General features: G+C 40.5%; 1 protein-coding gene across 4 annotated transcripts in view; it reads right to left on the bottom strand.

Annotated features, from left to right (window-relative positions):
• Nucleotides 1–2,262: 2,262 nt before the first annotated feature.
• The window catches only part of arhgap17b (Rho GTPase activating protein 17b), a 45,837-nt gene continuing 26,272 nt past the window's right edge, over nucleotides 2,263–21,827 (bottom strand). Inside the window, exons 3-21 of one of the 4 annotated variants that reach the window (XM_010874252.3) lie at nucleotides 18,214–18,318; nucleotides 17,329–17,405; nucleotides 16,908–17,019; nucleotides 16,626–16,702; nucleotides 16,397–16,514; nucleotides 15,145–15,213; nucleotides 14,379–14,460; nucleotides 13,798–13,925; nucleotides 13,312–13,423; nucleotides 12,351–12,432; nucleotides 11,971–12,051; nucleotides 11,738–11,851; nucleotides 10,846–10,937; nucleotides 10,612–10,726; nucleotides 9,169–9,522; nucleotides 8,240–8,361; nucleotides 7,597–8,037; nucleotides 6,515–6,556; nucleotides 3,787–3,873 (exon numbers count right to left, since the gene is read on the bottom strand). In XM_010874252.3, coding sequence (XP_010872554.1) covers nucleotides 6,549–6,556; nucleotides 7,597–8,037; nucleotides 8,240–8,361; nucleotides 9,169–9,522; nucleotides 10,612–10,726; nucleotides 10,846–10,937; nucleotides 11,738–11,851; nucleotides 11,971–12,051; nucleotides 12,351–12,432; nucleotides 13,312–13,423; nucleotides 13,798–13,925; nucleotides 14,379–14,460; nucleotides 15,145–15,213; nucleotides 16,397–16,514; nucleotides 16,626–16,702; nucleotides 16,908–17,019; nucleotides 17,329–17,405; nucleotides 18,214–18,318 — 2,289 coding nt within the window. In that variant the 3' untranslated portion in view covers nucleotides 3,787–3,873; nucleotides 6,515–6,548. Of the gene's footprint in view, nucleotides 3,874–6,508; nucleotides 6,557–7,596; nucleotides 8,038–8,239; nucleotides 8,362–9,168; nucleotides 9,523–10,611; nucleotides 10,727–10,845; nucleotides 10,938–11,737; nucleotides 11,852–11,970; nucleotides 12,052–12,350; nucleotides 12,433–13,311; nucleotides 13,424–13,797; nucleotides 13,926–14,378; nucleotides 14,461–15,144; nucleotides 15,214–16,396; nucleotides 16,515–16,625; nucleotides 16,703–16,907; nucleotides 17,020–17,328; nucleotides 17,406–18,213; nucleotides 18,319–21,827 lie in introns of all 4 variants that reach the window. The other 3 variants (XM_010874253.4, XM_010874251.3, XM_010874254.3) reach the window with 3 other exon arrangements.

Raw genomic sequence — 21,827 nt, 5'->3', positions numbered from 1 at the left:
AAACCAAATAGAAAATCTATGGAGGGAGCTGAAAGTCAGTATTGCCCAGCGACAGCCCAGAAACCTGAAGGATCAGGACAAGGTCTGTATGGAGGAGTGGGCCAAAATCCCTGCTGCAGTGTGTGCAAACCTGATCAAGAACGACAGGAAACGTATGATCTCTGTAATTTGAAACAAAGGTTTCTGTACCAAATATTAAGTTCTGCTTTTCTGATGTATGAAATACTTATGTCATGCAATTACTTAAAATTCATACAATGTGAGTTTCTGGAGTTTTGTTTTAGATTCCGTCACTCAGTTAAAGAGTCCCTATGATAAAAATGACAGACTTCTACATGCTTTGTAAGTGAGAAACACTGCCGGTTTTGCAGGTTATCAAATACTTGTTCTCCCCACTATACAGTGTTGAAATTGATGTCTCTCAAAATACTAAAGTCTTTATAGTTATTAATTATTTACAAACCCGATTCCAAAAAAGTTGGGACACTACAATTGTGAATAAAAACAGAATGGAATGATGTGGAAGTTTCAAATTCCAATATTTTATTCAGAATACAATATAGATAACATATCAAATGTTTAAACTGAGCAAATGTATTACTTTAAGGGAAAAATAAGTTGATCTTAAATTTCATGGCATCAACACATCTCAAAAAAGTTGGGACAAGGCCATGTTTACCACTGTGTGGCATCCCCTCTTCTTTTTATAACAGACTGCAAACGTCTGGGGACTGAGGAGACAATTTGCTCAAGTTTATGAATTGGAATGTTGTCCCATTCTTGTCTAATACAGGCTTCTAGTTGCTGAACTGTCTTAGGTCTTCTTTGTCGCACCTTCCTCTTTATGATTTGCCAAATATTTTCTATGGGTGAAAGATCTGGACTGCAGGCTGGCCATTTCAGTACCCAGATCCTTCTTCTATGCAGCCATGACATTGTAATTGATGCAGTATGTGGTCTGGCATTGTCATGTTGGAAAATGCAAGGTCTTCCCTGAAAGAGACAATGTCTGGATGGGAGCATATGTTGTTCTAGAACTTGGATATAACTGTCAGCATTGATGGTGCCTTTCCAGATGTGTAGGCTGCCCATGCCACACGCACTCATGCAACCCCATACCATCAGAGATTCAGGCTTCTGAACTGAGCGCTGATAACTTGGGTTGTCCTTGTCCTTTTTAGTCCGGATGACATGGTGTCCCAGTTTTCCAAAATGAACTTCACATTTTTATTCGTCTGATCACAGAACACTATTTCACTTTGCCACAGTCCATTTTAAATTATCCTTGGCCCAGAGAAAACGCCTGCACTTCTGTAAGTACAGCAATTTACATGTTCTTGACATATATGTTCCCATAAGTAACCCATAACTCGTTGCTTTTATTTGACCCAGAGATGAAGCAGGAATTAGATAATTCCAGACTTCGCCATTTCTGTTTAGATACTTCTGTTTAGATACGGCTTCTTTTTTGACCTATAGAGTTTTAGCCGGCAACGGCGAATGGCACGGTGGATTGTGTTCAACGACAATGTTTTCTGGAAGTATTCCTGAGCCCATGTTGTGATTTCTATTACAGTATCATTCCTGTATGTGATGCAGTGCCGTCTGAGGGCCCGAAGATCACGGGCATCCAGTATGGTTTTCCGGCCTTGACCCTTACGCACAGAGATTGTTCCAGATTCTCTGAATCTTTGGATGATATTATGCACTGTAGATGATGATAACTTAAAACTCTTTGCAATTTTTCTCTGAGAAACTCCTTTCTGATATTGCTCCACTAATTTTCACCGCAGCATTGGGGGAATTGATCCTCTGCCCATCTTGACTTCTGAGAGACACTGCCACTCTGAGAGGCTCTTTTTATACCCAATCATGTTGCCAATTGACATAAGAAGTTGCAAATTGATCCTCCAGCTGTTCCTTATCTGTACATTTCACTTTTCCGGCCTCTTATTGCTACCTGTCCCAACTTTTTTGGAATGTGATTTCATGAAATCCAAAATGAGCCAATATTTGGCATGACATTACAAATTGTCTCTCTTTCAACATTCGATATGTTATCTATATTCTATTGTGAATTAAATATAAGTTTATGAGATTTGTAAATTATTCCATTCCTTTTTTACTCACAATTTGTACAGTGTCCCAACTTTTTTGGAATCGGGTTTGTACATTTTATATGAGAATACAGTACAAATTCAGTGTATAATTATAAGTATATGGAAATTCAGTATTGAGCAGGCATAAATTAACACATTTTAATTCATGTTTGTTTTCTTTATTTGGAGAAATAATACCAAAAGCCTTTTAATATGGACAGAGAATGAAAGATCCATTCATTCATTTTAGAAAATGTTTTGTTCGCCTTCACATTTCAAAGACACTTATGCAGAAAAGGGGACAAATCATATTAAAAAGTGCAATAAAGAAAGAAAATGCTATCATCAAAAGCAGATTGGGAAGAAAATTACCCTATAAAGACTGACAACATAATAGCCTGAACTTCAAAATGAGCATAAAAAATCCACTTGGGCTATTGTTCTGTTGCTTCTCCATTTCCTGAGCTAAATTAAAGTAATTATCTAGAATTTTGGTATTTTTTAACCATCTGCTTTGGGCTTGATTACTATGGGCTAAATAACTATTTTTTTTAACAGCCATGAAATCCATAGTTTGAAAGCAATGGTTTTCTTAAAGCTGTGTGCCAGAATTTTGAGTATTACTATCTTTGCTCATGCTGGCCAGCTCCCTGGTAATTTGAGTTCAAGCCAAAGAGCATGTGCCTCTCACCATTTCACAGCCAGCGAAGACCTTACAGAAAGAGCATTGAAGTAGTCATTGTTTTTGACATGGTGTCTTTTTTGTTTAAATTCCAGTTTCCCATGTAATGTCACAGGTCTTTTCAACAGCTGTCCATAACATGGTGCTATTGGAATTTAATTAAACAGATAAAAAGCACATCCCTACCTCAACAAAAACAGTGCTATAGTATGCTGAGGTAACAAATTCAAAAAACAAACAAAATACAAAACAGTGGAGAAAACCGCATGACAGGAATGTCACTGATATTTAATTCGCCCTTTTGCACTGATAGGGTTGTTTTTGGCTTGACATGTGTAGTATATTTGCTGTCTATATATAATTGACAGTAATTTCTGATTTAACCTTGTGTTCTTTTGCCAGTTCTTAACTGGAGAAAATGTCAGTTTTCTAGACAATTTGTAAATGCAAAGAGGAAAGTGATAATAAAAACAAAATCCACTGCCACCATACAATGTACAACAGGGAAAACATTGCATAATACAAAAATATTTGTTATCAGGTTTTAGGTTTAAAAGTTCACCTCCCACCCCTACTAAATGTCAACATTCCAAAATGAATCCAAAGATCTACAATAAAACACTATATTCAGATTAGCATCAGACACCTCCAGGTACTGGCTCATAACATGGTATTGTTGAAAATATTTACACTATATTGTCCAGTCAAAGTACATGTTTGGTTTATTCAAAAGAAAGCTACAGTGGCATCATGCTGCAGGTCCAATATTCTATATCTTCTAGCAGGTTAATGGTTCAAAGAACATAAACCATTGATGGAGCACAGGAAATTGTATGGTCCAGTCTTTTTAGGCTCAGTGACTATGGAAAATAGCCAAATGGCTAACATGTGGACCAATTAAGCAAAGCCAGAATGTCAGTTACAGTGACCCCTCCTGCTTTCACAGAACAGTGCTCTCTGACTGGATCTCAGGCTTAGAGGGCGGGATTGGAGGGGGGTTGGGCTCGTGATTAGCAGAGCTCATTCCATGTTGGTCCACCTTAATTTCAGGGATAAGGACTTTGCCAGTCCCCTTGAAATTCAGGCTGGCATCTAAAATAAAAACAATTAACATGTGAGAGATCAATCAAATTAAAGAATATTTGGATTGGGATCAATTCCAACTCAATTCAGCAAGATTTAGTGATAAATAAAAATTCCAGTAAAATAATTCAGGGCCTTTTAGGACTTCACTTTTTGGTTTTGAAGAACTAAGCCTACCAGATTTGGTTTTGAAGAACCAAACCTACTAGATTTGGTTTTGAAGAACCAAGCCTACCAGATTTGGTTTTGAAGAACCAAACCTGCCAGATTTGATTTTGAAGGAACAAGCTGACCAATTGAGTCTTGGTTTGAACCTAACAAGCATCTGGGAATCAAGAAATGCAAGGTGGTAGGGAGGCAATCATTGTCAGTAATGATTGCCTTGTCTCATCACACTCTAGAGATGCTGAGATTGTTATGATTTTGCCATTGGTTTCCTTACATGCTAACCCATGTGACTTCCTGCTTGAAAGAGCAGTATGGAAAAAAACAAGGCTTGGCACAGATGCCTAGGAGGAAGGCTTGCTCTCAATCTTCACCTTTCCAAAAACCATTGGGTGTTTTGTAATGAAACCAGCCCATAGATACAACTGGATACAAAAAAATTGGGGAACGCAGAAAAATAGATTAAGAATTCTAATTGAGAAGTGCTATTTTACATGACATTTTTATTTTTCAAATCACTTCTGTTCACTTCCTGAATTGATGGAATTGATATTAACCCTGTAGAACATTATAATTGGTCTGCAGAGAGAAACCTAACAGAACAGACACAAATTCGCTAAACATTTTCTACAGAACCCAAGCCTTGTCAGACAGCTCCAACCAAAAGAAATATCACAGTGTTAAGACACCAAGGATTTGTGTCATTGGGGAAAGATATAGGTATTTGAATTTGACCACACCAAATCTAGGAAGTTCAATGCCATTTTCTAGTCCCAGTTCAAACATCTTCCAATGTGGGAAATAATAAAAATATTATAGTGACCTGGAGTATCCTTGGTGTGTTACTCTGAAATGATATGTGTATCATCTGTGTGCTGGATTGCTTCAATAAATGAAGCAAAGTACAGCAATTTACATGTTCTTGACATATATGTTCCCATAAGTAACCCATAACTCGTTGCTTTTATTTGACCCAGAGATGAAGCAGGAATTAGATAATTCCAGACTTCGCCATTGCTCATATTATCCGGGTGGTGTCAAGAGTACTAGGGGAAACTTAAACAGCCTGTAACCAATAAACCAGAGCCATGGCACAATAGTGGGGATATCACATGCATGTTAGTTACTTGTTAAAGCATTAAGCTCACCATACCCACATGCACGTTAAGTACACACCCAGGCAGACTTGCGCATGTACAGTGCAGAGAACAAGTATTTGATACACTGCCGATTTTGCAGGTTTTCCTACTTACAAAGCATGTAGAGGTCTGTATTTTTATCATAGGTACACTTCAATTGTGAGAGACGGAATCTAAAACAAAAATCCAGAAAATCACATTGTATGATTTTTAAATAATTAATTTGCATTTTATTGCATGACATAAGTATTTGATCACCTACCAACCAGTAAGAATTCTGGCTCTCACAGACCTGAGCTGTGTAAGGACATCAGGGATACAATTGTAGACCTGCACAAGGCTAGGATGGGCTACAGGACAATAGGCAAGCAGCTTGGTGAGAAGGCAACAACTGTTGGCGCAATTATTAGAAAATGGAAGAAGTTCAAGATGATGGTTCCATGTAAGATGATCTGGATGATCAAGAGGAGGAATGGGAGAAGGTCATGTGGTCTGATGAGACAAAAATCAAGCTTTTTGGTCTAAACTTCACTCGCCATGTTTGGAGGAAGAAGAAGGATGAGTACAACCCCAAGAACACCATCCCAACCGTGAAGCATGGAGATGGAAACATCATTCTTTGGGTATGATTTTCTGCAAAGGGGACAGGACGACTGCACCGTATTTAGGGGAGGATGGATGGGGCCATGTATCGTGAGATCTTGGCCCACAACCTCTTTCCCTCAGTAAGAGCATTGAAGATGGGTCGTGGCTGGGTCTTCCAGCATGATAACGACCTGAAACACACAGCCAGGGCAACTAAGGAGTGGCTCCGTAAGAAGCATCTCAAGGTCCTGGAGTGGCCTAGCCAGTCTCCAAACCTGAACCCAATATAAAATCTTTGGAGCAAGCTGAAAGTCTGTATTGCCCAGCTACAGCCCCGAAACCTGAAGGATCAGGACAAGGTCTGTATGGAGGAGTGGGCCAAAATCCCTGCTGCAGTGTGTGCAAACCTGGTCAAGAACTACAGGAAACGTATGATCTCTGTAATTGCAAACAAAGGTTCCTGTACCAAATATTAAGTTCTGTTGTTCTGATGTATCAAATACTTATGTCATGCAATAAAATGCAAATTAATTACTTAAAAATCATACAATGGATTTTTGTTTTAAATTCTGTCACTCATAGTTGAAGAGTACCTATGATAAAAATGACAGACTTCTACATGCTTTGTAAGTGGGAAAACCTGCAAAATCGCCAGTGTATCAAATACTTGTTCTCCCCACTGTATGTGCACAAACACTACACATACAAGCAAGCAAGGGCCAGCAACTCAGTGCGTCAGTCAAACATGTCCATACCATTACCTGTCTCTCAATGTCAGCTCACAGACAGGGCAGCTCACACATCTGCAATATTCCAAAATTTACCCATCATGCATTTTTTAAATAAATTATATCACCACATCTACAGTGGGAGTGAGGCAGTTCTACAGGCAGTGAGACCAGAAGCCCATTGATCCAACACCCATTGCTGTTACATGATGAAATCACACAATGCTAAATCATCTAGCATTGTCACCAGTATATGATTTCAGTGGCAGTTGTAAACTTAACTGGAAGACCTGCGGTAGTGTTTGCTTCGCATTACCATAAAATATCTCACATTTGTGCATACACTTTTTATGTAGTGTTTTTTGTATTTATTTTTTTAGTACCTATGTGTAAAACAGATGCAGCCATAGCTCACTTGAGAAAAAGTTTCTCAAATATTATTCCGGGTCAAATAAAGGTAAATTGATAAAATATAATATTTATCAGTATACGAGTTATTGGTAATCAACACGTTGGAAACAGTATTGTGCACTAAGATAAATTCAGAAAGACTCAGATTTTTTACTCAGATTTTTAACATATAATGGAATGTTTGGGAAACAAGGATCTTTCAGTTACTGTCTGATGTGTTTGTTGTCAGAGAGCCTCATGCACTGCATTCACAATGTGGGGACACGCCAAGGATCCCGGATAACACTCAAGTAATGACATCAGACAACAACATGTCACATAGGCAATGACGGAAAAAGCACTTTCAGACAAATAAATCCGAAATGTCCGTTTTGTGTCTGATTTTGTACCACATATGAATGTAGTTTGAAACGTGCCGTTACACATCCAATTTTATTTGGGTTTTGTCTGTTCAGGATGCAGGAAAAAAAATCTGATTTCAAGAAATGCCCATTCTTAGCAGCTTTTGTTTCCTTTTTACCACATGGGGTACCATATCCCCTCCATAATATACGTTCTAACTACAGTATATCAGCTGGGACACATACTTTAACTAGATTGTGTGCCCCGTGCAAGGCATGCTGGTCAACTAATGTTTCTGTTGTGACCGTTCAATATTATCTACACACAAGTCATGAGTGACAGTTTGGGTTGGGTAACTTTACCAGTAATGATCTTGGAGGCGGAGCTGGAGATCCCGTTACTGTTGTCACTGGCCGGTGGCTGCGGTGGAGGAGGAACATTAGGTCGGGGGCGTGGCTTTGGGGCCGGCCTAGAGGGGCGAGGGAGGGAGCCCGAGTGGAAGGAGGGGATTGGGGTGAAGTGGGAGGAGGTCGGCAAATCGTGAGGAGGAGTGCTAGGTGGTGTTGGGGTGCGGGGTGGGGAGGGGTCTGTCTCCCCCTGAGACTGGGGGCCTTGTGGGGGCTGTGGTGGTGGGTGGCTGGGGGCGTGGATGGGAGGTTCTTTCCCGGATTGGCGTCGCGGGGTAATGGGGGGGTACGGACTGTTTGATGCAGGGCTCTGTCCAATGTTGTGGGCAGGAATGGAGGCGTTAGATGCTGAGGGGTTAGTCGGTTTGGGAGGGGCAGGGGCCTGCTTTTTGGTACCTGATGAGGGAGAAAGATTAAAACAATGGATTTGAACTATTAAATGAGTGGATCAGTTTGATATCGCACTGACCAAAGCACTGCAAAGAATGTTGCATTATAAAGCTTTCTGCCTGATTTGAATCATACCTATGCAAGCAGTTTAAATGCTACACATTATGGATGAGTGGTGTGGTTGGCGGTTAAGTCAGCATTCTCTCACCTCGGCGCACCATGTGGGGGCTGGGAGCCCTGAGGCCTGCCTGGGAGTGGGGTGTCCCCGGAGTCAGCTGGGAGCTCCCGTTCCTCTGAGGAGGAGGGGTTGAGGCTGGCTCGCGGGCTGGGCTGTTGAGATAAAGGACACGACAAGGCAAATGTCACTTTCACCAACCAGACTACAAGCTAGGTAAGAATCCATGCATTATACTCCCATGCAAACAAATCAGAACATTGCGTCACAGGTCAGGGTTAGTCAATCATGTCTATGAACATGTAAGCCAGTTACATGAGTTAAATCATCACATGGAAAAGTTAAAGACAATGATGTCTCTGGAATCACTGCGTGTTTCCAACTGACACAAAACAGATCCCAAAACAATACAAATAACACAGAAGGTTCATTCAAGTTCAGGAAGTTCATTCAAGAAATCAAATGACAGTCGTCCATGCACTGACACTAACCAGAGGAGTATCTGCGTGGGAAAGCCAGACTTTGACTTAGAAATAACAGTCTGGGACAATTTCAAAGAAAACCACAAACAACCACATGGTGAAAAGACAGACAGGCAGATAATTAGGCAAGCTTGAGGAAGGCTGAACAACAGACGAAAAATTCAGGCTTGTAGGAAGGAAGACAGACTGGGGTCACTCCAGGGAGCTGTGAAGCACCATGTCTGGGAAGGAACAGGATAAAAGACAAACTCTAATCACAAAGCTGCTTCCAGGACCACTTAGAGGCATTCCAACACTGACTTCACATCATTGGTTTTTAGACATTGACTTGATTGACACCGTACTTGATTTCATTGGACACAATGAAGGGAACAAATGGGACAAAGACACAGAGCTGTACGCTGATTAACAGGAACCGACGGCAGAGCAGCACCCAAGGTTCTGATTGGCTGATTGGCCGATCGACTGCTCACTCCTTACCTGCTCTCCTCAGCGCTGTTGTGTGTAGGAACCAGAGGTTGTTGCTTTGGGGCCACCTGGGCCTCTGGTGACCCACCCTGACCTTGACCCCCACCACCACCCCCAGCTGGGCCAGCCTTGGTGCCCACACCCAGAGTTGGCTCCTGGGAAGCCTTGGTGCCCACACCCAGAGTTGGCTCCTGGGACTGGGGCTGAGCCAAGGCCTGGGTCTGAGTGACACCTCCAGCCTCCAGCGGTGGTAGAGAGGGCTGGAAGGTGGGCGAGGAGGCATGATGGTGCTGCTTTCTATTAAGTGTGCCGGCTCTACGGGGGGTGGGGGTGGGGGTGTGGTCCCCCAGTTTGTTATGAGCGGGGCTACACGGGGGGAGAGGGGAGAAATTGAGGGATAATACACACTGATGACATGGTCAGAGAGGAGGGACAGGGACTAATGACACACATACAGTGAAGACAGTTAAGAGAGGCCAGTCCAGAGAAAAGAGGTAGAAACCAAAAGCCATCTTAGCAGATCACATGATCTATTTAGCAATCTTTGAACTCCAAAGACTTCAAGCTCCTGTATTATACAGCACACACAGTATATCCCACAAAGGGGATGGATGCCATGACAAGAGAAAAGTGAGACAGAACATACAAGCATCACCCAAAGGCCAGGCTTTAATAGAGGTGGCATATAAGACATTCAACATGGTAAAATTATTTTCAAAAGGGTGACAGCTTCAAGTGAAGGTTTACCCACCTTGGGTAAAACACATTTTATTTATTTATTTATCGGATTGCTACAATCGCTTACAAAATACTGTAGTGTCAAAACACATTGAAATGCACTTTCGGAGACTGGGATTATACCGTCAATAAATTTTCAGAAACTGGGATTATGGATTCACTTTCAAAAACTGGGAAAATATATTCACTTTCAGAAACTGGGATTAAATCATTTTCAGGGACTGGGATTATAGATTCACTTTCAGAAACTGTGAAAATAGATTCACTTTGAGAAACTAGGATTACAGATTCACATGTAGAAACTAGGATTGTGATTTCACTTTCAGAAACTAGGATTATAGATTCACTTCATAAACAGGCTTCTAGATGAGCGGATCCTAAGTCAGCTATATTTGACATGTTTTTATTTTTTAAATCAGACAAACAAGATTAACCCTTGCGACCTCTCCTTGAGGATTTATCCGTCCCCTGTGGGTTTCCGCCCCGAAGGTTGGGAACCCCTGTCCTATCGTATAGCTCGGATGGCGTTAAGATGGTAGCAGCACTGGTCGTTCTTGCTCCCCAGCAAGTGTTTCTTTGACCGTGATGGATTGGTCTGCAACTACATAGAGGGCTGAGACAACCCCTGGCACTCTGGACTCCTGCCCGGTCAGTGTCCGTGAAAGGGGGCTGAGACCGGGCCCGGGACGGGGGCTGCTACGGGGGTAGGACAGGTACCTGTCTTTTCGTGGAGCATCCCCATCCAGGCTGCCGGGGCGTCGCCTCTCGAAGGAGCCCGGCTCGGGGTCAGGGGTCATGGCCACAAACATTCCAGACACGTTAAAGTCCACATCTTGAGACAAGGGAAACAAAAAAAAAGTGACTATCACATTCATTAAGGCTTTGACGAAATATTCCTGTTACACAATCTCATCCACATGTACACAGCAGTTAGAAACAGAGGTGTGATACCATCCGGGAAGAACCAGTCAGCATGCTGGATGATGGGCTCTATGATGGCCACCACATGGACAGAGGTAGCAGCTGCCATCTCAGCCAGAGTACTGAGGACACAGACAGAGAAGAGAGACAGGTCAAGTTTGGGAGGGTCATGAAAGAAACTTCAAGCGATATATGAATGCGGTATGGAAATGAAACAACTTTATTTATATTGTCTTTGGACAGCACACCAACCCCTTCGCTTTCTTGTTGTGTTAGGTTCTTAATTTATAGCTGATTACATTTCATTTTTCCCATCAGTCTAGACACAAATTTTGTTTTTTCAAAATGTAAACCCAAATAAATTAGGTCTATAACACATCAGAATGTGAATAAAGTAAAGGGGTCTGAATACTTTTCGAAAGCAATGTATATAGCCTATTCATTTTTAGGTGAGTAATTTGGTAAGCAGCTAGGAATTGAGAAGGTTGAAGTGTATATCACACATGGAGACAAAATGCTTCTTTCTTTTTACTTGTTCAATTTTCTCAGGACAAGCAGGCATGTCTAGCCTCTCCTTTAAGGTGGATGACCATGCCCACTGCTAGGTTTTTGTGAGCATCTTTATACAAACATCGTACCTTGACACTTTTATCACATCTTACTTCATGAAAAACAAACTTACTGAGCTGATCTGATACATACACATGCGAAATCACACTTTATGAAAAACGTATCTTGCCGTATATAATGTCATTTGATGTTTACTTTGTTTACTATGTTTATTTCCCTTGCATATAGTGTTTATTTGTATTCATATGATTTACTTATGGTTTACTTATTTACTTATTATTTATGTGACAGCATCTAAATCAGTGTTAACATGGAAGGGATTTTGTATATTTGTTCCTCTGTATTTGCTCACCCCTCAGTCTTTGCCCAGAGCAGGTTTGGTCCCAGCACTATAGCGATATTACTGGGTGTCATCTTATTCACTTCACTGTCCTGAGCCAGCTTGGCTAGGAACTTCACAAGATACCTGCAAGATCCCAATGGGGTGTTTCACCATTATTTATCTGGGCATCTCACCAGTAAAAAAAACATTGGGAGGATATAACACAAGTAGTAGATGTTTAATGTTCAAAACATGACACTTACCTGAAGTTGGCCTTGTGATTCTTTGGCATACTGTCACATGTCATCCACAAAGCCTGAAGCCTCTTATCTGGGTCTGACAAACTGCACATAACAATAACACATTTAAATATATCTTCAAGTAGCTCTGCCTGTGTTCAAACTTTAGTCCCATAGATAATGCTGTACTACTTACTACACAGTAGTACTTACTACACATTCATTTTGCAAAGGAAATGTTCAGATATTTTAGTTCAGATAGCACTTCCCTGTTTCAGTCCATGTTTTTCTGTTGATCCAGGTGAATACACTACTAAAAATGTCATCTTGCCTTTACATTTCTGTCATTCAGTGTGAATTACAGGAGAAATTTGTGTGTATAAAGGGGGATGTGGTCATCTTACTTGGAGGCTTTTGTCCATTCGTCATATAGAGCAAAGGTCATGAGGGGTTCAGGCAGCTCTCTGAGGTAAGACTTCAAAGCTCCTGGACAAGCACAACAAAACCACAATCATATTGCATTATTGCAAATTAACGGAATGAGGTTCAATCAAGCTTTTGTGAGAAGTGGAACTGACTACCTAAAATACATGTTCATTTTCCTTAGGCAACCATTCTTGATATACAAACTCCCCAGACTTGCACAGTGCTGGCCTACTTCACCACCCTCCATGGGATCCCGTGGCTAATCCACAAACAGGATTCACACCGTGGTCTTGCAATGACAACTACAGTGACTTAATCAGTGCACCATTCACTGTACACCCTTCCTTCTTTCTAATCATACTTTCTAATCTAAAATATATATATGTTCATTAATGTCTTGATGCAGCTTGCGTTTTATTACTGGTGTGAAATTTAACACATAATTTTCTTTGATACACTTTGTTTGGCTGGTTCTTGCTGACATCCAGAAAGGGATGACATTGGATGATGTTTTCTATGTAAGACTGTCCTGCAGACATTTCCAAAAAAGTGTCATGGTGGTTGTGAAAGGGTGTGAAGTCTTTTTATCCACGTTTAACAGAAGTTTAAAACTTCCATTTGAAAAGTCACTTGACAATTCCAGCACTAAAGTGTTGACTGACAGATCTGGTTGCATTTATAAAAATGCTATTTTAGAAATGTGAGTCAGGTAGTGTTTGTTTGTGGATATTGGCTTAAATTTGTGCATGATTTTTTTACGTTTTGAACTACGCATTTGTGAGTTCAATACTGTGTATATACAAATGATGGTTTACATGCTGTGTATTTACAGATCATGGCTCACATTTTTTGCTGTGTGAGTTGTATGCTGTGAATACAAACATTTTGTCAGTATTCTATCTCCATAGTTATTGAGCGATAAGGAAAGGAAACTCATACCAGCTACAGCATGCGGGTCCGAGTAAAACTCCTCTAACTGGGAGGTGGAACAATCAAGCGCTGCCTTCAGCTTTTTCAGCTTGGAGGCCCCAGCAGCAATTCGGAACAGACCCTGAAAAGGGACAAGAAGTATTTAAAAGGAAAAAGGTTTAGACTCTTTGGTCTTCATTGCAAAAGAGAACTGGTTTTCAAAACCCTAACATTGTTTGATTGAAAAACTCTCCGTTTGCATTGAATTGAGAAGCTTCTAGAGAGGAAATGGATGTCTACTCTCTGTACTCAATTTCAGATGGCTGTCTGGACTAACTACGATTCAGAAAAGGAGAAGTTAGAAAGAAAGAGTAAAAATATCCTAGCATTTTACCTCTACAGAAAAAGATATGAGGTTAAGCAAAATATACTTACAAATGGGTTTTGTCAATAAAAAGACTAAGTGGGACAGACACATGGTTCTGTATTGGAAGCAGAGGGCTTGCGGGTGGTTACCTCCTCCTTCATGCCAGTCTCCAGCAGCATCATGACACAGGCCTCTAAGGGCAGGGCGATCTCACGGTTACTCCTCTTTAGGTGCTCCTCCAGAGTGGTGCCGTATGCAGGTTTCTCCATCCAAGAGTCTGTACACAGGGCAGAAATGGACAAGGAATAGAATATGAACTCTGTTCTGACTCGAATAGATTGATCAAAACATATTAATAACCAAGGACATCTTAACGCATAATTAATTGATCTGATACAGAGTGGGAGCAGGACCTGTATTAAAAGCGAATAGGACCTAAGAACTGTTTTACCTTCTACGTAATAAATAAGCTTTACGTAAAGAAAGAATATGTACCCAGATGTGACTATAAATGTGTTGTTAGCAGTACATAAGTGCTACATAAACGCTCAAATCTAAACCATGTTTTCAACATAGAAAAAAACGACTTTCGATTGTCTTCTTCAACAAATGTTTACCAGACTCCATATGCTATCTAATTTTAATTCCAACAATAGTTTAATAAAAGACTCTATGATGACCATTTGGTAAGTACATTGAGTGTTTGGCTCTAACATATGTTAACTATTACCTTGCTGTGCCTTTATGGTTGGCAGGACTCCCTCCAGAGCAGCCAGAGATTTCCTGTGGTAATCAGCCTGGGCCTCTACCAACTGATACACACATTCACATGGCATCAAACATTTATATTCTGTCATGTACTTGGTGTTTTATTTAGTCCAAATTATAAATAAATAGCACATGACTATAATAAATGTCATCTACATGGTGTTTTATTTATTCCACTCCTGAAATTCCCCCGAGGAAAACATTTAGTCAGTCAATCTAAAACTACCCATCAAACAGACAGATTTTCTTCTAATTCTCCTCATTAGAATATATAACCAATAGTTTGGGTTTGGGTATCAGTGGTGTCTGGAGTGTGTATGTGTTTGTGTGTGTGTGCGCACTAAGTTTGTTTGAATGTGGATCTGTGGAACTGGTTGAGGACTGTAAATAAATGACACAATGTAAATGCTTTCAATATGACTAATATGTCATAGTTAATTGGAGGTCGTATAGTTCCCTAGTAATTAAAATATAATTCATAGTCATTAAAATAAGGCGCTATTGAAACTATATTGTTCCATGTATATCCAGATATCAAAAGTCAAACTAAAAATACTTAAAATTAAATCATATAAATAAAAATACAAAGGGAAATAAATGTAAACATCAAATTACATTATATACTGCAAGATACATTTGTTTGATGATTCAGCATGTGTATTGATCACAACAGTTTGTAAAGGTGTAATAAAAGTGTCAAGATAAGATTCTAGTATTAACATACTCACCAGAACATAGTAGCGGGCATAGTCACCCTCCTTAGAGGAGAAGTTATACATGTCTGCCGACAGCTGGTCCTGAGAAGAAACAAAAGAAAAAAATCCTTTTGACTCTCCATGTGTGATATGGGCATCAACCTTCGCTTTCTTCATCTGTCTAAAAAAATCACTCACCAAAAAATGAATAGCCTATATACAGTGGTTTCAGAAAGTATTCAGACAGCTTGACTTTCTCAAATGTTTGTTGTGTTACAGACTTAAATTAAGATCAAGAAATTATTATTTGTTTTTCCATCAATCGATTTAATCTATTTGTGCTGAAAGAATAATCGTTGCCTCCTTCCCTCAATCCTGACAGGTCCCTGTCACTGAAAAACACCCCCACAGCATGATGCTCTCACCACCATGCTTCACTGTAGGGATGATTAGCCAGGTGATGAGCAGTATCTTGTTTTCACTAGATGTAGCGCTTGGCTTTCAATAGTTAAATAGACTAGCCACTTGAACATAAAGGCCTGACTGATGGAGTGATGCAGAGAGTGGAGAACCTGCCAGGACAACTTTCTCTGCAAAGAAACTCAGAACCTTTGTTAGAGTGGCCATTTCATTCCTGGCCAAGGCCCATTCTTGCCTTATCACTTAGTTCGCCAGCTCCAGGAAGAGTCTGTTGGTTCCAAACTAATTCCATTTCACAATATGGAGCCCAATGTGCTCATCAGTACTTTCCATGCTTTAGCAATTTCTTTAAACCTTGTCCAGGACTATGCCTTGACACAATTCAATCTCTGAGGTCTACTGAGATTTCCTTGGAATTTTTGCCATGGTTTTTGCTTATGTAAACCGTTGGGCATTTTTATAAATGTCCAATCAATTACATTTGTGAACTTTAATCAAGTGCCAGATACATCTCAAGGATGGTCAAAGTTTACTAAGTATACTGGAAATACCAGGCCTCTCCCATCGTGCTGTTAAAGGTGTTTCTACCACTGGGTTCACCCATTTTAGGTCTTTATGTACACAGTTGGTAGGTACATATTTCCCTTTAAGGATAAAGGCAGCAATGTACAATAAATATGATATGGATAAGGTTGACATTATGAGACAAGTGTAATGTGTATGATATAGGTGAATGCATCTGTAAAAAAAACTGTTTTGACATTCTATTAAACTTTTTAGTTTCACTGCTCTAGCAAATTAGCATTTACCTTTCGTAGAGCCAAAACTCTAACTGAAAAAGTGAACAACAGTGAATACTAAATACCTTGCACATTTCAACTTTGTTCAGGGCCTCATCCATCTCATCCTTCAGGGTGTCCACCTTTGTCACTGTGGCCTGGTAATTTGTGGAAGAGTGAATAGACTTGGCTGCCTGCAACCACCTGGAGAAACATTATAGTTCTTTTAAGTATTTACGTGAGAAATCTGCAAACAACTTGAATAAAAAGTTGAATACTTTTTTAGCTCTAGTCTTGTGACTGAAGTTCCAGTACCTGGCTCTGGCCGAATCATAGTCTAGAACTAGCTTAGCTAGCTGCTTCCTCTGTTTCAAGATGTTAGGAATGTCCACCTGGGCAGGTATAGGAGTAAGTAGAAGCAGGAAAACATGGCTGTATTAAAAGTAATATATATGAAATTTGTATGGTATGGAAAGTTTATAACAGTATCAGAAATGGCGTGATCATCACTAGTATGACCCATGACATGCTCAGTCACTCCACGCCATGGTAAGTTATGAAGACTGTTGATGGTGGTTGTTTGTGGCTGGAGCTCACCTCTGCAAGCTGGTTAAGCGGTTCCAGGATGTCTCTCTCCAGCTGGACCTCGTGCTGCCTCAGCTCAGAAGCTAGTCTGCCCTCTGCCTCTCCACACATATCCATCATTTTACTGCAAATGCACACAACCGCATGTAAACACACACACACACACATATATATACAGATAAGACAGAAAGAGGAGAGAGAGAATTATCGGTGCACTTGCATTCCTACAGCAGAGAGTAATTAGTATTTTAGGAATAATAGAAACTCATTACTGTTATGCTTCTAAAACTATTTCCATGCCTATTTTACTCTCACTAGCTATGTCCTGGGATCTGATCGTTTTCTGTTGCGACTAACTTTGTCAACATGTTATGAAGAACTTTGTCAACATGTAGAAACCATTGCTCCTATGATGTCATCAGTCCAAACTCACCCAATCAGAGACTCCTCCCCTAGCTGACTTCCTCCATCCTGCATGGCCTGTGACAATGTTGTCAAAGGGAGCTTTTTCTGTGGAAGGAAAGACAAGGCATCATGGAATCTGTGGTTATATTTTCCAGCTCAAGGTTACTTACTGTTAGAGATACGTGCAATAGACATGCAAGACTGGCAAACTCTCCACCCTTCCACATTGTGAGGTCAGCCAGTTCAGCCAAGTCTTTGAGCCATGTCCCCTTCCCCTCTGAAATTTGAAATACTCAAACACCTGCTAAATTGTGGTTTGTTCAAATGATAAATGTTGACGATATCAGTGTACCAGAACAAAGTTCCATGTTAGGTGTCACGTTCCACAGTCTGTCGCCAGTTAGCATTGATGTCACATATATCCGTCCATGAGAGATAAAATCATCTTAGGCCGTCACGGTGAAAGCAAAAATGTGGGTGGATAAAAAAAAAAGTCCTAGTAATGACAGGACATCCTCATAGCTGGATCAGTAGTTTTGTATAACTAGGACGGCTCTGGCCTACAGCAGATTGGAATGACAGTCGAGGGTTTGGAGCGAAGAATACTTCACGTCATTCCCCTGAGTATATTCCCAGTTTAGTAGGTCATTTTGAAAGGTAATATCATGGGGAGAGGTTACACTGATAACATAAGTCCTTGAGATGATCGCTACCTTTTTAGTTTCCATTCTCTAGGACTAGAAACATGAAATGAAAAAGTTAAACTACTGTAATGGCACACATTTTATTGATGTAAATGCCTGGTAGTGTGGATGTCTACTTAGCGGTCAGAAAGGATCACATCTTCCAGAGCAGCAGTAAGCAGAGGTAGAGATGGAGTGGATGAAGAGAAGTGGTGGGAGCATGTCCTTACGTGTCTCTTCTCTGCATCTGTCCCAATGGGACCTTGGAGACAGGTTCCCAGTCTCTTGAGGGTGTTGTGGGACACCAGACGCACAGTCTCCATGCGCCGCTCAATCTGCAAGCACATATGCACTCATGATCCCAGGCAGGTAAACACACAACGTAAAACAATCAACCAGAAATGAATGCAAATGAGCCAAGGGTATCGTGTCTGTGGAATTTCCTGCCTCTTGTGCTTGATTGGTCAATAGAGGCCACTTTGAGCAATTCACCTCAATTAGAACCAAAGTGAAAGAAAATGCAGGCACACAGAACCCTGGAATTGTACACTTTTATTCTATATTGATGTACCAATGTTTTTCATTTTATTGCATTCCAATGTACAATATATGTTGCATAAGGGTTACAGACCAGATTCTGTTAAGGAGGTTGAGTAGAAGATGTTTTCACTGACTGGTTCCTCTTAGTTGGTCAGTGTTCAGTTATTCACAGAGCTAAAGAAGGTGCCCTAAAGATGCAGTCTGGGACTTTCATGATTAACAAAATATTTTTAAGTCCTATTTTGCACTGAATATGTAATATGCTGTTTATATGTGCATGATCTATTAGTAGATGAACTCCACCAGACTACAATCAGCATAGCTGGGGATGCTGATGGCTGAGCTGATATGGGGGGCGGGGGTCACACCCTCTATAGACCACAATGCTTGTGTGTGACTTGGAAAGGAAGCAAATCGATAGCAAGAATAGCAGTCAAAGTCAAAAATAACCTTCAGAATGTCATCAGGTGGTGCAGAGGGTACAACAGGGAGGACCTGGAGCACCTCCAACACCCCTTCTTCCCATGACTATGACAGTTAACCATGAAATTCCAAATTCCAACAAGTGACCTAAAATCTCAGAATGCATCTTTAACGGTGAGCTCTAACAGCTTATAAACTACAGCAAAGGCACTGCAGAAAGGAGACATGCCCCAATATAAATATTCTGGCATACATTTGATATGGGGCAAAGAACAAATTATCACATAGTATAAAAGTTTTACAATATATAACCTAAAAAAAGTGAAAATGCAATAATGGTGTTATTGATATGTAGGCAATCTAAATACAGGCTAAGGATTAACCAGGTCTATACCTTTAATTAATTGTTCTCACCTGGTTTTGCCTCAGGACCAAAATTCAACCAGGTTCTCCCAGTCTAGAGAAAAACATGTTTGTCATATTGACATAAAGAAATGTAGCAACTGCTAAATAGTGGACAATATGACCATCTTTACCATTGTTCATATTTTTTATAAAGAATGTAGACAAGCTCACTGGTTTAAGATCACAGCCATTTCTGAACAGCACTGCTATTACATTCACAGCAGCCAGTTTATGAGGTAAAAAAATCTAGTACCAAGGCCAGACCCCAAGCCACCAGAAATGCTTCTACAGGACCTGCATACTACAAAGAGTCGGAAACACTCAAATGCAGGACATTTTTGTACAATTAAATTACAAATGTATGTGCATTTTAATTTCTACACACTTTCTATCTCACGTCTTTTGTTTGAATTTAGAAAGCAGGATTTTTTACCGGGGCACCCGTTACCCCTTGAAAACATCCCAAAAACCAGTGAGGTTTATGACCCACAGGTAAAAACCACAGCCTTTTATGACGCAGTTTTAGTATAAGTCTATAGAGAAATTATCACCTTAAATTTCTAAAATAGTCCACAAATGATTGTAAAAAAGGAAGTGTAAATGCAGTGATGCATTTCTAGCAGGGGATTTTAAAAATGAAGATGTGCAATTGTGGTCCACACACACAACTCTTCTCATTAAAGTGTCTGAATAATATTGACATATTTCTCTGCAAATTCCCAAGCAAATTGTTCAAAGAAAGTGAAAAGGAAACACAATAACATATGTACAATGAACACAAGCATTAGCACCACAATACCTGCCTATGTGGTCCACACAGTTTAACTATTATGTACCTTTAGTAAGAAAACAGTGGGGAGAACCAGTATTTGATACACTGCCAATTGTGCAGGTTATCCCACTTACAAAGCATGTAGAAGTCTGTCATTTTTATCATAGGTACACTTCAACTGTGAGTGACAGAATCTAAAACAAAAATCCAGAAAATCACATTGTATGATTTTTTAAGTAATTAATTAGCATTTTATTGAATGACAAAAGTATTTGATACATCAGAAAACTAGAACTTAATATTTGGTACAGAAACCTTTGTTCGCAATTACAGAGATCTTACGTTTCCTGTAGTTCTTGACCAGGTTTGCACACACTGCAGCAGGGATGTTGGCCCACTCCTCCATACAGACCTTCTCCAGATCCTTCAGGTTTCTGGGCTGTCGCTGGGCAATACGTACTTTCAGCTTTCTCCAAAGATTTGCTATTGGGTTCAGGTCTGGAGACTGGCTAGGCCACTCCAGGACCTTGAGATGCTTCTTACTGAGCCACTCCTTAGTTGCCCTGGCTGTGTGTTTCAGGTCGTTGTCATGCTGGAAGACCAAGCCACGATCCATCTTCAATGCTCTTACTGAGGGAAGGAGGTTGTTGGCCAAGATCTCGCGATACATGGCCCCATCCATCTACCCCTCAATACGGTGCAGTCATCCTGTCCCCTTTGCAAAAAAGCATCCCCAAAGAATGATGTTTCCACCTCCATGCTTCACGGTTGGGATGGTGTTCTTGGGGTTGTACTCATCCTTCTTCTTCCTCCAAACACGGCAAGTGGAGTTTAGACCAAAAAGGTCTATTTTTGTCTCATCAGACCACATCACCTTCTCCCATTCCTCCTCTGGATCATCCATATGGTCATTGGCAAACTTCAGACAGGCATGGACATGCGCTGGTTTGAGCCAGAATTCTTACTGGTTGCTAGGGGTTTGAATACTTATATCATGAATTATTAAAAAAATCATACAATGTGATTTTCTGAATGTTTGTTTTAGATTCTGTCTCTCACAGTTGAAGTGTACCTATGATAAAAATTACAGACCTCTACATGCTTTGTAAGTAGGAAAACCTGCAACATCGGCAGTGTATCAAATACTTGTTCTCCCCACTGTATGTGGTGTCTGGCACAGTGTTTACTTCCTCTTTATGTTTCACTGTACCAACCCAGCTGTTACTTTAACATTATTTGCTGAGATGCCCTTCATGCTCTTTCACACATTTGCCACACTTGGCCCTCAACTTGTCTTTTGTAATGTCTCTTTTACAGTTGACTAGTTTTTTTTACCCCTCCTCCTCTTATGGTTAACTTTCTGTTCATGAGAACGCCAAGCCCTGTCCTCTGTTCACTTAAGCAGTGAAGTCCTTCCTCCTCATTGTCAGAGCCACTGATTGTGCGTGCAGTTCTGTTAGGTCAAATACAGTCAACATATTGTTCCAAACATACAATGCTGCTTGCCACTTTCCTTTTCTACTAGTAATTCTACTTTTGCGTCAGTTAACCCCAATCACATACACAACTCCCACACTATTCGTTTCACAGGCCTGCTATTGCAGTTATCTTTTTTCCCCAGCAGACTGCCCAGAATGCAGTAGACTCTGCAGTTTGTGTCACCCCTGAACCTTGCTGAAAGGGAATGTGGAACATCCAGTGAGG

The sequence above is a fragment of the Esox lucius genome, chromosome 11, assembly GCF_011004845.1.
Source record: "Esox lucius isolate fEsoLuc1 chromosome 11, fEsoLuc1.pri, whole genome shotgun sequence".
Taxonomy (NCBI): Eukaryota; Metazoa; Chordata; class Actinopteri; order Esociformes; family Esocidae; genus Esox; species Esox lucius.
Note: the sequence above shows the minus strand (reverse complement) of the source record. Positions and strands in the feature narration are given on the sequence as shown.